Source organism: Mauremys mutica, chromosome 7, assembly GCF_020497125.1.
Source record: "Mauremys mutica isolate MM-2020 ecotype Southern chromosome 7, ASM2049712v1, whole genome shotgun sequence".
NCBI classification, from domain to species: Eukaryota; Metazoa; Chordata; order Testudines; family Geoemydidae; genus Mauremys; species Mauremys mutica.
This window is the reverse complement of record NC_059078.1, coordinates 118,545,363-118,560,579: the sequence shown is the minus strand read 5'-3', so window position 1 is coordinate 118,560,579 and position 15,217 is coordinate 118,545,363. Positions and strand designations below refer to the sequence as shown.

General features: G+C 40.0%; 1 protein-coding gene across 32 annotated transcripts in view; it reads left to right on the top strand.

Moving 5' to 3' along the window:
• TCF7L2 (transcription factor 7 like 2) overlaps positions 1-14,141 on the top strand; it is a 201,656-nt gene extending 187,515 nt beyond the window's left edge. For 7 of the 32 annotated variants that reach the window (XM_045023557.1, XM_045023563.1, XM_045023562.1 and 4 more), the window contains exons 11-14: positions 4,278-4,326; positions 4,877-4,927; positions 6,049-6,121; positions 11,939-14,141. In XM_045023557.1, the coding sequence (XP_044879492.1) occupies positions 4,278-4,326; positions 4,877-4,927; positions 6,049-6,121; positions 11,939-12,374 (609 nt within the window). In that variant the 3' untranslated portion in view covers positions 12,375-14,141. Of the gene's footprint in view, positions 1-4,277; positions 4,327-4,876; positions 4,928-6,048; positions 6,122-6,713; positions 6,787-7,609; positions 7,635-11,938 lie in introns of all 32 variants that reach the window. The other 25 variants (XM_045023570.1, XM_045023568.1, XM_045023566.1 and 22 more) reach the window with 11 other exon arrangements.
• The last annotated feature ends 1,076 nt before the right edge of the window (positions 14,142-15,217 follow it).

Genomic DNA, 15,217 nt, shown 5'->3' with positions numbered 1-15,217 from the left:
TGCTTGCTTGTTTTTGCTTCTGTCTCCTTTGTGTCTAATCGGTTCCTAGGATAGCCAGAAACATTGCTCTGCCACTAATTGTTTAAACTGCACACTTCGTGTATAGCTACATATCCCTGTATGTGCAGGTGCACTCAGATGTGTACAGAGCAGGCTAGAAAGTTCACAGTCTGCAACACAGTATAAGGTAGCAGTCGTTGTTATAGAATGCCAAATATCTCTGTGCTGGAATAATGTTAGATTACCATTTTAATAACTGTATTTGCCATTTGTGGTATCAAAATCCTCTCATCTCCTCCCTCACAGCCGCCTTTATTCTCCAGCTCTTCCTCTCCTTTCTTCCTTATCTTTCTATGCTCCCTGGGCATAAAACAATACTTGTGCATCCTCTTAGAGGGGGAGGAGAGGAGAGGTGTTTTCTTAGGATCCAGAGGTGGTTCATTCCAGCTCCTCCACCAAAAACGCATCCTCTTTGGTAAGGACTGGACTGAGACCATCAGACCATAGGGCTGAGTAGTTCTTGGTACTGTGTAGTCTGATTTCCTCTTGGGAGTTCAATAAGGAGTAGAGGTAGGACCTGCCGTATGCTTAAAAGAGGTTTCAAGGAACGTTCATTCTGCTTTAGTGACTGTCGCTGACAGATGGGCACGTACAGTGTCTTAAATGTTTAGGACCTTTACATTTGTCCTCAGCATGTGAGCACTGAGAAACCCTTTCTTCTCAAGCTAAAAAGGACAGGATGAGAAAGCTGATGCTTTCCCAGCGGCTTGATGCTGTGTCCCCCCCTGACCTTCAGGGGGAACCTTGCTTCAGTAGGAGAGCTCAATAGCCTTGCATCACACAGACACATCTACAGGGTTTTGGTGGTTTTTTCTCTCTCTCTCTTTCTCTCTCTCTCTCTCTCTCTCCTTCGCTCCATTCAGAGTTCTTGGAGTTTTCCTCCCCCCATAGGCTTTCTTTGGACAACAAGCCTTCCAGAGATCATGATGGGGGTGCCAAAGCTTGTTAAATCGTACCCCATCGTCAGCAATCTCACATCAAGCATTGACGCTTAGATACACATAGCCCGTCTCTTCAGAGATGCAGGCAGCACATTCTAGCAGCTGCAGATTTCAGCCTCCTCTTCAGTTCAGGCGGATTTGGGGAATGCCTTGTCAGTGTCTCGTCAGTGTCAGAAGGCACATTCAGTCTTCCACATACTGATATGAGAAACCGTATCTCCTGTAGGCCTCAATATAATCTATGGAGATACTGTGCCTCAGGTACGCGGGATTCAGTGTTAGCAGGCCTCCTTTGTTTCTTCTGCACCCGGAAAGGATGTGGGGGAAGTTTCTGCAAAGCCTGTGGATTTTGAACCATCAAGGCTAGGGGTGCTGATCTAGAGTAACTTGGTAAATGGGGGCGCTTATGGGTAAACTTCCAACAAAGGGGTGGGATTTATCACAAAACTCTTGTGGGAAGTAGTGTGAATTTATGCTACCTTTGAAAGCCGAGTTCCTATCCTACTCCTTTGGATGCTGAATGGGTCCAGCAACATCACCTTTGCTATTAACAGGAGAATCAGTATAAGAAAGTCCAGTAGGCAGGTGGACTTAGTTATGGAGAGAGAAAGAGAACCTGCCAAAATAGACAGCAAGTGTTTTATATCCACATCTAGATCCCTTATAGCCAGAGCACTTGCGTAGTGTAGGGATTGAAAAATCCGTGGACATTGCCATCTCCAGTTGAGTAGAGTAAAGAGGCAAAGAAGAGAAATGTGTCAGCTCTGAGGCACCTTAAGAGCTGCCATCTTTGTGATTTAAATGTGTAATCAAATATCTTCTCATTGTGCAGAAATTTGAAATTAAATGATTTTCCCTCTTCCTTTAAGAGACTGTGAAGGGACTCTGTTGGCATCTTTTCTCCAGTGTTTATTAGGGTGGAACAGAGTTTCCCAAGCTCATGTTGATAAGAGACCAAAAATATCCTTGGCAAAAACATACTCAGCCATTTTTAATTATAGTTCTTTGATATCTGGCTTGAAGGCTTGGTACAGTTGGTATGAGGTCAGGTGGCTCAGAATCCACTCCCTCTTTTTAGTGTGTTTACAAGCAAAGGAGGTGCTGGAGCAGACTCATGTCTGTGTCCCGGCTAACCCTTGTCTGATAGTGTTCTGATTTCTCAAACTGGAAAAAAAAACCAACCTTGAACTCTCTCTGAAAAATACTGCAAAAATTAAATAAATCTCCTCTGGGGTGCTTTTCAGTCTGTTAACCTATCCAAGTGCCTCTTGAGATAAGAATCACAGATGTACTGGCCTGGGTCAATAGTCTGATTTCAGTTACAAATTGTAACAACAAATTCAGTTGTAAATCTGGAGCTACTCCACTGAGTGAAGTTACTCTGAATTTACATCAGTGTAAATGAAAGTGGAGTTTGAGCCCTGTTTTTGTGTGTGATGTATTGCCTCCGGACTGCTTAGAAAGGTGACGCTTCTCTGTTCCCAAAGTCTTCAGATGTAGTGTAGTGACTGGAATGGCACCAGCAGTCCTCTGTTAAAGAGATGGCCCCTAAAGTTTTACCTAAAGTATAGCCAAAGATAGCAACCCCCCTCTGAAAATCACTTGAGATGTGACTGAGATAATTCCCCAATAGCAGTAACTTGGCCACAGAATTACAGACATATCCATTAAAACTGCCTGCACACATAGCCTTCCCTATCAGCAAAAGGTTCTCCTGAACAAGACTGTACTTGTCACATCCAAGAGAGCAGGGTGGCAGTTTACTACCAGACCAGGCAAGGAAAGACAAATTCGGAGGCCCTTTGCCAGGAGCGCTACAGGATTTTTAAACTCCAGCTTCAAAAGAACATTCACATTTTTGCTTCTTACAAGTAGAGCATAAACATCTTAGAGGAGATGCTGAGCTAAAGCCCAAAATTAACCACTTAGATGGGCACCAGACCAAGTTACAGAAGAGTAACCATCCCATGTCTAGGAGAACTTTCTGTCCTCCCCTTAGATGTAGCCAGGCCTTCAGAAGCACTGCAAGGTTCCTACTTTGAGAACATAAAGCTCGTTTCCTCTTGGCCACAAGAGACTTCTGGCCTTAGTGATTCCCTTGTGCCTTTTCACCAATTCCTCTTACTCCCGCTTCTTCCAAGATCACTGTGCTGCTCCTAGACAACTCTGCTGGCCTGGAAATCATTGCTTGGGTATCCAGAGACCCATGAAAGAATCCTATTCCCCTTGCTCCAGCCTTGAAACTCTTCAAAGTCTTTGTATTGCTCTTCAAGCTGTATTGCTCAATGCTGAGGGATACATAGGGAAGGAAAGGTTACTTACTAGAGAAGAGATCCCTTTTTCTGGACCATAGTCAGCCTTTACAACCCTCCCCTTGTCAAAATAGTAATTAGGTTTCCACAAGATTCACAGTAGCCTTGCGGTCATGGCCTGTCCCAGGCTGTTTGAGGTGAGTATAAGAAGAGCAAAAACCCCCAACCACCACCCACCTCATCCTCTTGGATTTTGACAGCACACGACAAGTTACTTATTGGAAAGTACTGTTTGGGAAAGGACCTACGGTTAGTAAAACCCTATAGTTCCTTGGTTTTTCCATGGGGCAGAATCTGTAGACTGTCTTAGATAAAGCATAGGTTTGATTTTATTTTCCCCTTGACTACAGTTGCTGGGTTCCTAAACCAACCCTCCTGCATGTTAGCTTTTCCATGTCAGTATGGCTCCCTTGTCTATTTTAAGTCACTTTTTGCAATAGAGGACCCCTCAATGTCCAAGTCTGAGCTCTCTCGCTCTCTCTCCATTGTTCTCAACATGGACATGTGCCAGTGAGCATTATGCCACCTTGAGGATACCACTCTACAAGGTTTTGGCCCATTCCAGGCATCAGGGATGTCTGGCAGAGGGAAGTGAGGTGTCAGATTTATTAACTCGTGCTGACATAATAAGTTGCCCCTTCTAGCCCTCATTCCTTTGCTCGACCACTTACAGCGCTTTGTGGACGCTGCCTTCACACTTCAGGCTCTGGTGAAGCTGCTTTGCAACTAGAATAAAGGGCTAAGAACAAGGTAAGCAGGCAGAGCTGGACACATGGCTCTGTCACTTCCCTAGCTTCCCTGAGATGAGCAAGAGCCACAAGTGTGCTCCTTCGCTCAGTCTGCCGTGCAGTGATTTGTAGCCCTGTTGGGTGAGCTTTCAGGACAGTCCTCCCTCATTCCGCTCTGCCTTGTCTTACAAAAAGGGTTCTTACAAATCCTTTCTATTTGTGTATGTTGCATACAGGGAAAGAAGAAGAAGAGGAAAAGGGATAAGCAGCCAGGAGAGACCAATGGTAAGTAGAATAAGTCAATATACCTTGCTTAGTGGAACAGTGGAGTAGCCAACCTTCTGTTCCTAGGTTTTGGGGAGGGAGGGAGGAATGGGCTTCTCCTGGCCTCTTTGGCAGCTGATCCCTATTGTAGTCAGCCTTTTATTTTTGTTTAATGCATTTTAATTAATTGCCTATTACTGCCCTTCTAAAACTAGTAACCAAATCACTGCATGTAAAGCATTTTGTGAAATTAGTTGACTTTGTTCTTAATAATTACAAAGCCATTAACTTCAGAAGCAGAGTTGTAATGCCTATGCCATTGTTATAAAGTTGTGCGCTTATTTTGTGCGTGTGTGTGTGCGTGTGCGTATGTGTTTGGTATGAATTTGGGCTGTACCTGTGTGTTCTGATGCATGCCTTACAGTGGTAAATCGCGCCCATTTTAAATTAAGGAGGTTTGCCATTCTCTGTAGGCAATTAGAAATACTGCATAGGCAATCTCATAGACAATTTTGCAGAAGCCCTGATTAAATTTTTTGAAGCCTTTGTATAATTTGTTCTTTTTTTTCAGAACACAGCGAATGTTTCCTAAATCCTTGCCTTTCACTTCCTCCGATTACAGGTGCTAATGTCATTTTGAGTCATTTTAAATAGTTTATGAACTGCTTTTTAATTTTTTTCCTGCCATTATAGATTTTAACATTAAACACTTACGACATTAAATGGGGAAAAGAATCCACACGTTTTTACAGTATATATCTATATAATATGTTTGGTAGTATTTTTTTTTTAATTTTGTTTTTGTTCTTTTATTTTTTTTGGTTACATTGCTATTCAATAATAATACAGTAAAAAATAACTCAGAGTTGTACTAACTGTGCAAATTGAATATGCAGTATTTCTTTAAAGAGACTGATAAAGAATAGAAGGAAATCAGTAATGAACCTCCTTAATCTAATGGCATTTTTCACTGCTCCCACTAAGTCTTCTCACATCAGCATGCCTACGCAGTATGGTTTTTTTTTGTTTTGTTTTTGTTTGTTTTAATTTCATTTGTTTTTGGTTTGTTTGGTTATTTATTTATTTTGCCTTTCTGTTCAAGACTATCCATCACAGTTCACTAGCTTGACTAACTCGGCGCATTTCCCCAGGCTTTACATTTTTTTTCTGGCTGATGCTAACATGCCCATTCTGCAGTCTGTTTCTTCTTATCCATTCTTTTTTTTTTCTTTCTTTCTTTCTTTTTTTGGAAAAAATGATTAAAAAACTAAAATTAAAAAAATGAATGTTATTCTAAAAGCTGCATTATCCCAATAGATCCATTTGTTTCCTTTTCTCTTTTTTTTTATGTGTGTGTTTGTCTGAGTTGAAGAAAAAAGCATGTTCAAGAGCTAACCTCCATGCGTAGCTTCTTTTTTCTGTCCCCGCAAAAAGAGAAGAAAATATGCCAAAAAACCATCATTTTAAACCACAGTCACTTCCCTCCGTTGTTTAAATGAGAAGAGACAGTCCTTTATAAAGGGATACTGCAGCTTTAATTGCAACAGTTGAATAAGAATGTGATTAGCACAACTTTTTAACTTTTAAATCGAACGTCGATATTTTGCGATTAATAATGAGGTCATTGATTTTTATTCCCTTTTTTATTTTTATTTTTTTTTTATTTTTCTCTTTTCTCTTTTTTTTTCCCCTTTTCTCTCTCTCTCTCCTTTTTCTGCTCGCTTCTTTCTTGAACTCATTCAGACCTGAGCGCTCCTAAGAAATGCCGAGCGCGCTTTGGCCTTGATCAACAGAATAACTGGTGCGGCCCCTGCAGGTGTGTATAGTTTTCCCAGACTCGCTATGGCTGGTTTGCAGCTGGTTTATTTGGTACTTTCCCCCCCTTTTTTCCTGCCTTGTTGCTTTGTAGCTCTGTGTTGTGATCTAGAAGACACAAGGGAGTGGGACGCTGCCGTGAATTATCGTCTCTCTGAAAGAGTTTTGCCTTTTTTCCCCCCCCTCTTTCCTTGCTGCTGCTAGCCAAAAACCCACTGTAAAACAGCATCAGCCTCAGCAGATCTGATCCGTGACTGCAAACACAATCCCGCCCTCCCAACCTTCTCTCAAGGAATGTTGGATACTCTGAATATAGCCAAGGCCCTTTGATAATGCAGACATTGAACGTGTTACAGACAGTGGGCTGAGTGAAGCAAATGCACAACAGTGTAACCATTTTAGGGCTTTTTTTAATTTGTTTTCTTTGGCTCGTTGTGGAAGCCCTCTTCCTTTCATACCCTTGGTATGAGGGGAGATTACCAAATAAAACTGACACGATTAAAGAGAAACGTAGCTGTAGCTAAGATTTCACGTCCAAATGAGCTCTATCCACCATTGTGTTTGTATTTTTTGTGTTTACCTTATGCTAACAGATGCAAATACTCCAAAGAAGTGTCGGGCATTGTTCGGGCTTGACCGACAGAGTTTATGGTGCAAACCATGCAGGTACACTACCCAATTAGGCCTTTGGGGAAATAAAAGCATTCTGTCCTCTCAGTGCATTTGTGTGATTTATTTTTTTTTAACCTTTTTCCCCCACCCCTCCCACCTTTTCTCTCCCACAGCATCAAATGCTAATAATCTTTGATTCTCAAAATTTAATTGCTAAATTCTCTTGCTGATTTAATACCATTTCTTCTCTTTCTTTACCAATAACCTTTCCCTGGTGGTAGAACTGGGAACAAGCAAACCCTGAGGTACATAAAACTGGCACTGTCCAGGCAGTCAGCAAAATGAATGCTTAGGTGGACATTTACACTGCATTTGTATGTGTGGGTGTCCACTGTCTCCAAAGGGTTAAAAGATTCTGTGATCTGCAGCACTGGTGTTTTCATCACAATTGTATATAAAAAACAAGCCAGTGTTTACAGCTTATATTGTACTCGTGCTGGTTAGCCTATTTGCAAAATTTAAAAATGTACAGATCAATCCTGAAAATATTTCTGTAACATATCTATATTTTCTAACACCATTTTTCTGAAATTCTGGAAAGTGTAACCCAGCAAAGTGAGCTGTAAACACATGAGCTCTAGAGAAAACTAATTGCAGCTTTGGTAGGACAGTTTTCAGGAAGTAAAAGGCACCTAGCAACCCAAATTTCGACAGTCCATGTTCTGCTGCGGGTTTATATCAAATCTGCAGTTCCATGGATAACTCAGAAGGTACTTGTTTCTTGGTGGAGGGATACCAACTACTTCTATTTCTCATTCCCTTTCCATAATGACCGCATTTGGTTAAATTTGTTGTTTCTTTGTTCTGATACAAGCAGTCTTTGAATATGGAATATTATGATGGTAGGTATTTCAACCAAAACCACACTCTATATGTAGTGCTCCCTCTCTCACCTTTCCTGCTTATTCGTACCCTTGCCATGTGCTTCATCTCATTTAGAAGATAGACTAGATGTTCATATATTATGTGCATGCACACACTCCTTTTGTTTTCCTCGATGCCAAGCACAAACATGGATTGACAATGTACCGTGTGTCTAACCATTAAGCTAAGCGAAGGCTCATAAAATGTCTTTAAACGATTGCATTCTTCCCCATTTGGTGAATTATAAGCTCCATTAGAAGCATGCTCAGTACTGTGAGTTGTGTGTGAAGTGCAAAGACAATCGTGTTAAATGTCAATGTCAATACATACGTTCAATACCTTTTGAAAATAGCAATTTAAAATGCTTTATAAAGGGGGAGGAAATCCAATCTAGAGGTGCTGGATAGCCACTTACACTGTGAAGAAGTAGAAGACTTGAATCTTATGTCGCTAAAGACACTTATAATGTGTTTAATTAAACTTATACCGTGATTAATTTAGTATACGGTGTCAATAGATACTTATGTAGTCTAGAGATAATGTGTTTGATTATGTGTCAAACTTTGTATGCTGAGTGATTATAAGAACTAGCTCTACATCATGTTTATGTCACTTATCATTCTCTGTCCACTTATGTCAACATCATACTATTAAAGCTACATTTTATCATTAAAGGGGCTTTTCATCTGAGTTATAGGATTGTCAGTTTGGCAGCGCATTAGTTGTGTGTGATGAGAAATAAGCCCTTTCTTGTCTTAGTTTTTTGCCTTAGATTATTTCAGTTTTATTCAAAAATATTTGCTGCGGGTCAACCTTTATTGTAAGCATTGCCTGGGACAACACCTTTTAATGACATAGCTTCTAGCTTTCTGTTTATTGACTCTTTTATTTTGCGTGTATTGTGGCATTTTCTCATTAGGCAGTATATAGGTCACTGCATTCCTTGTTCTGGTGCTAACCATTGTAGCTTCTTGTTTACAGAGTGTTAGTTTTCTGTAGTGGATCTTTGAGAGAGAGAGGCTATAAGATATGCAGTTTGATAACGGGGCAGAAACTGAGATATCTTTAGTCATAGTAGGTGGAACCCAGCAAACCCTTGTCATTATCCATGGCATTTCTGGTAACAGCAATGTTACTCGTTTTCAAGATGCTGTTTTAGGGCCAATTTTACTTCAGGTATAAAAGAGCACGCTATGTTGACTCCAGTAACAATATTTATACAGCTTTTAACGGTTTCAAAACATTGCAAGTACTCTATTCCTCACAATATACCTGTGAGATGGTAAATAGTAGTATTATCCCCAATTTATAGACAGGGAAGCCGAGGACACACCACGAGTTTGCGTCAGAGAAGGGATTAGAACTCAAGACCTAGCTCTGTGTTCTTTCCCTCAAGCCACAATTACTCCCTTGAGTAAAGTTGTGCTCATTTACACCTGTGGTGAATTTGGCACTTTATCCTTTGTTTGTAATTAGTTATTGGGATGTTCTGTGCTGCACAAATATACACAAAAAATACATTGTTGTGGCCCAAAGAGCCAGTTCAACATGGAAAAACTAGTTGAAGCCACACATAATAGACCAGGGGAAGCTGAAGTTAGAGCAAGGCCTCCCTTTAAACAGGAAGGTTTTAGTAAATGGGTTTGTAGACTAGCAGCTTTCACTGTAATAGTAAGAACTGAACTTTTAATAGAAGTCGGGAGAAACATAATGCTAAAATACTGAAAATGAAAGGCATTTGGTTTAATTATTCTGGGGCAGAATTTGACTTTAGAAAGGGTATTAACATCTAAGCCAAGAAGACCACATCTGTGGTGCCCTGACCACATTCTGCTTTGCCATGAGATGCTCTGGCTCTTACTCTCAACCATAGGCCAAAAGTCAAGCTAGTATTAGAAAAAAGAAAAGCCCAGAGTTGATCAGACAGAATATGAGTATATTGGACCCAAGTCAGCAATGGTTTGATAATAAGTAACCCCAGCACCTCATAAGAGCTGGTGTGCGTAAGGCAAGCAGAATTTGAATCCTCCATGTGCTCGGAACTGAGATTTCTAGCTACCTGAGACCCTCCTTAAACATTAATGCCTACTTTTCCACATAGTTGTTAGCCATGGCAGTTCCAAAATGTGGCATCATGCCCAGTGTCCAGCTGTGGTACAGAAAAGCCCGGGTTTGAATTGTGGATACGATAGCATTGCACAATTTCAGTTTAGAAACCGAGTAATGTGGAACTAGATGGGGTATTTTGCAGGGGGGAGGGGGCAAGGGAAATGTCAGAACTAATCCATACCAGTTAATGCAGTTACTGTTAACACCACAGGTTTCCAATGTTATTTGATAGAGGAATTTAGCAAGGTTCTGTTTTGAGCCCACCAAATTGCTTTTTCCATCTTTTAACTTTGCCCTAATAAAGCATGGTTTGCTGCCTGACATCTTCACTTTTTCTTTCTTCTCTTGTTCTTTTTTTTCTCTCTCCCCTCCTCTCCCCCCTTTTTTTGTGTGTCTGTCTTTTACATTTTTAAGTGCATGAATGTCTTAGTTTTTAGCATGTATTGATCTGCAGGCTAACGTGGTTAAAACTCTTATAGCCCTAACCATTTACCTTTCTGTGTGGAACTTTGAGCAGAACCTCAGTCTGTTGTCTGACTCTGGGAAGGGAGTATTATGACATAGAAATCTGCCAATCCCCTCCTGGAAGCAGGTGTGAGGTAGGGTACCGTACCAGACAATATCTTTTTCCGTGACCCAGAAGGTCAGATCCAGCTCTGGGGAGATAGCTTATTTTTCCCACCTGGATTGACACAACAAAATACCCCTTGGGCCAAATCCACCGTTGATACAAGAGGATGCAAATCCATTTACTTGAATGGAGTTGCTTAGATCTGGGGGAGAATTCACCCACTGACATTGAGATTCCATGCATGATAAGTTGCGAAACAAACCCTTAGTTCTGTTCCTCTCCTTTTGCCATTCATTGCCGAGTCGCTTAACTGTTCTGGCGCATCCAGTGGAATTAGTTCGAAATGCATTCTGTCATTTCTTTTCTTTTTTGTAAAGCTCAGCTGACTGTATCTGAGAGTTTGATGAACTTTGTCAAATGAATCACATGGTGTGATACCGGTTTTAGCAATTTCCGTAGAAAAACTCTGTTGTGTGGCTTGACTTTCAGAGTCACTTTGGCCACTAAATTTTGGTCTGTGAGATGCTTTAGTGGTGTGTCTAATTCTTTTTTGTCCTGCGTATATCTGGCAAGAGAAGCATTCTGAAACTGTCCTTTTTTGTTTGTGGCTCCAAAATGGGCGGTGAAGGGTGCGGAGTGGGAGGGAGAAAAGGAGAAATTATTTTTGTTGGCTTGGTGGGTTTTTTCGGTCAGCATTTCTTGTGAGACTCCCATAATTCCTGGTGTGAACTGAGTTCTGTGTTGCTCCTCATCTTTTTACCTGTTGTTGTGCTGTTCACTTACTGAGATTGAATCCTGCTTTGAAGTTACATGAATGGCCTCTCAAAGGAATATTCCCCAAAATACATAAAACCAACCCAGAATACCTACTCCTTCCCGGCAAAACAAACAAAACAAAAAAATAATTTTAAGCCACAACCTGCAGGCCATACAACCAGTTATTCTTGTTATTTTGAATCATTTTCTGTTTATCTTGTTCTTCTGTTTTTTTTTCATTGTTTTGTTTATATTTCCCTTCCTTTTGTTCTTCCTATTACATTTCCTTTCTGTCTTACTCTGGATTTGGTGTGGTTCTTAACAGAAACAAAAGCATGAGCAGTAGTCCGCAGCTACTGCTGCCTCGGAAAGGTGGTGTATCTCAGAGCCTTTAAATCAGTCACTTAAAAGCAGCCTTCGGGTGCATGGCGCTACAGTCAGCTTTTTAAAATGTGATACTGGCCAACGTGGATAAATTATTAGCTCTCTAAAGTTTTTAGTTGATCAGGGTTAATTTTTTAGGGAGAATTGACCTTTTTAAGAAAACAAGTTAATAGAGTAGTATATTGGGCTAGAAGAACTTGAATCTGAACCCTTTTAATAAATAGCCTGAACAGGAGAACAGAGAGAGAATCTGTATCGTCTCCAAGTCTGGTGGCAGAAAGTCCAATTCCTTAGAGGATTTAGTGGCTTATACACACCCAGCAATATTTTAAGCACCGTGCAGGCTCTGGGTGTAACCTGTTCAGAGCTCAGGGTAGTTTATTGATGGCTCATTGCTTTAGATACCTTTCTCCATTAGCGTCTTTGCCCTTTATTCACAGATAACTCTCTCCCTGTTTCTAGGAGAAAAAAAAAGTGCGTTCGCTACATACAAGGTGAAGGCAGCTGCATCAGCCCACCCTCTTCAGATGGAAGCTTACTAGACTCTCCTCCTTCTTCTCCTAACATGCTAGCCTCCCCCACAAGAGACTCAAAACCACAGACTGAACAAACACAACCTCTCTCGCTCACATTGAAACCCGACCCGCTGGCACACCTCTCCATGGTGCCGCCACCGTCCTCCTTAGTCCTGACCGAAAGCTCCGCTAGCAAGCCCAGCGTCCTGTCTGCTACTAATGGTCAGAACGGGCAATTGGATCGTCCGCCTGCCACTTTACAGCCGTCAGCAGCACCATCCTCATCGTTAGCACAACCTTCGACATCCTCCTTGCATTCCCGTAATTCTTTGGCTGGGACGCAGCCCCAGCCGCTTTCACTTGTAACCAAGTCTTTAGAATAGCTTTAGCCTCTTTAGCCCTTGCTTTTTAAAAAATTGTGTTGGGGTTTTTTTTTTTTGGTTCTTTTTGTTTGTTTGTTAATTTTGTTTTATTTTTTAATTGGTGCCATATGGCTACATTAGTTGATGTTTATCGAGTTCATTGGTCAATATTTGACCCGTCGTTATTTCAATTTCTCCTTTTAAATATGTAGATGAGAAAAAGCCTCATGATTCTGCCAAAATTTTTATCAACAGCTGTTTAAAGTCTTTGTAGCGTTTAAAAAAATATATATATATACATAACTGTTATGTAGTTCCGATAGCTTAGTTTTAAAGACTGATTTTAAAAATTAAAAAAAAAAAAAGCAATTTTGAAACAGCCCTTGCAGAAGGTGTTGGTTCTTTATTATTTGTATTAAATACGAGCTTGCGAACCAATCATTTTACATCTGGTTTTTAAACCTTTAAGGGCACAACGAATGCAGTGCCGCTACTTTTTTTTTTTTCTTCCTCGTGTGAAACAACTTTTATTGTGATGTTACTTGTTATTGTTTAAATGTACAGAAACAAAAGGGTTAAAATGTGTTAATAAACCTTGTTCCATGGTGTTGTTCTTTTTGGGGGAGGGAATGCTACTCAACAATTAAAAGTATCACAACGCTATTGGACCAGTAGTATTTATTGCTTTAGAGATTGCTTGTTGTATCTGTATGTTGTCCATTTTTAAATATGTTTTTTCCCTTTTTTTCCTTGAAACATTGTATAAAGTTTTTTTCCCTTAGTGTAAGCATCTTATATATAACAACTCATTTGTACAAGGTTTTTAAGTTTATATATAAATGTGTATATATATATTTTTTTCGGGGGCGCGGGGGTTTTGTTTTGATTTTTTTTCCTGTATGACACACAGTTGCCACCAAATGGACATTTGCAGATGCATTTTAAAGGATCAATAGTGTAAAAATAAATAAATGTAAAAACAAAAATTGCTTTAAAAGCCATTACACATACAAAAAGACTTGAACAATTAGCAAGGGACTTTTTAGCAACGCTGTTTGAAAAATAGCAACGGCCAAGTGTCTCTCATTCAGAACTGCAATTGAATCCCCTGCGACATTAGAACTGTAGACCGTGTGCAAAATTTTTATGTGCCAAAATTCTCAGTGACTTAACTTTCTCCCAACGACTTTATTTTTTTTTAAATGCTGTAATTTTTTTGTTCATCATGTTTTGCTGTGATGTTACATAGGTAGATATGTATGTAGTTTTAATGTCACCTATAACAGACGTGTTTGGTAGCAGATTGTCCGGAAAGCATTTAAAACGAAGAGGTATAAACCCTTAAGGGCCAAATTCTGTATATTAGATTACTCATAAAAGGAAAATCAGACTGCCACTTTTATGTACACTTACTACATACAGGTAGGTAGCAAACTTAAAACAAACAAAAAAACCTAGGCATGTTGATGTTGCAAAAAAAAAAAACGCTGTATAAAGCTGAAAAATTGTTCATCTGTTCATTCAGTGCCATTGTAGTTGACATGAAGCGATTGTAAAACTGTCTCAGATTTTTCTCTGGTTTATTAAGATGCTAACTATAACATTTTTTGTGAATACTTTGAATGTTTCCTAACAGTTGTGATGTTACTGTTCCGTTTTATGCTCTTATTCCGATTTTCATTTTTAATGGTTTGGAAGCCATTTTTGTAATGAATAAATGTTCATGCTGTACAGTATCTGTAGCATGCAGTTCTGGATTAATAAAAGCAACTTAGTATGTGCAGAGAACGACTTGTCAACTCATTTCTGTGTTGATTGCATTTTATTGTGGTCAAGCAGGTTTAAAACGGGGACTCGCTTTGCATGCGTCTGATAAGAAGAGGTGGATGAAATGATTTCAAAATTTCAACAAATAAATGACAACAAAATTCTGGTGTTCATTAACTTTTTGCCGATTTTCAGCCTACTCCACTCATGGGAAATATTTTTGATTTGTATAATGCCATTGTAGCTGAGTTCCTGTAATTGTTCATTTCAGTGGACAAAGCCTTTCCCTTGCTCAGCAAACTGGTGTGTGTGGAGGGTGCGTGGGTGGGTGTGTGAAACAGCAGTGAAATCACTTTTATGTTAAGCTATTAGCTCATTGCTGGCATTATACAATGAATAAATAATAACATGAACTGAAAATAATGTTATTCTCCCATTTGATTCTGACAGTTGGAGGGAAAGATAGGTCTGATTGGTTATACGTTAAAAGCAAACTCCATATGCTCAGCCCAGCAATCTAGTGATTCATCAGGTCAGTTTCACATCATAGGGGATGAAATTCCCCTAATTGAGACTGATGTGGTACACATGCATAAGACCGTGTTCTCCCCCTTTGCACAACACTGACATGAACTGACGCGTTGATGCGTATTTGAAAGAAAAAAGATTTTGGTTACAATGGGCATTTTGAGCACTTTGGCTGATTACTACAATTTGGAGGGAGTAACTCCTAGGTTCTACTGTTGCTTAAAAAAAAAAAGTAGTTTCCAGCTTGCCCCAGCATTCGTTTCTGTCAATCAAAAACCAAAAAGGACCAAAGAATATTTTCAAGAGTGTTCAGTATCCAGCAGAGAAAATAGCAAAGCTGGGTCCTGAGTGCTTTTGAAAATCTCACCCCTAATTCTTAAACACTGTCAATTTTCTATGATAGTCCAGTGCTAAAGCAAGATTTTTTGGAGGGGAAGGAATTTTGGTGCTCTTGTTTTAGAGTCTCTTGTGAGAATTTGATCCCCAAATTTTCCCACTGCTGATAGTGCCAGCGCTGGCACGAGCTATGAATCCTGGCATTTTTACCACCATTAGTTAAATCGGCAAGT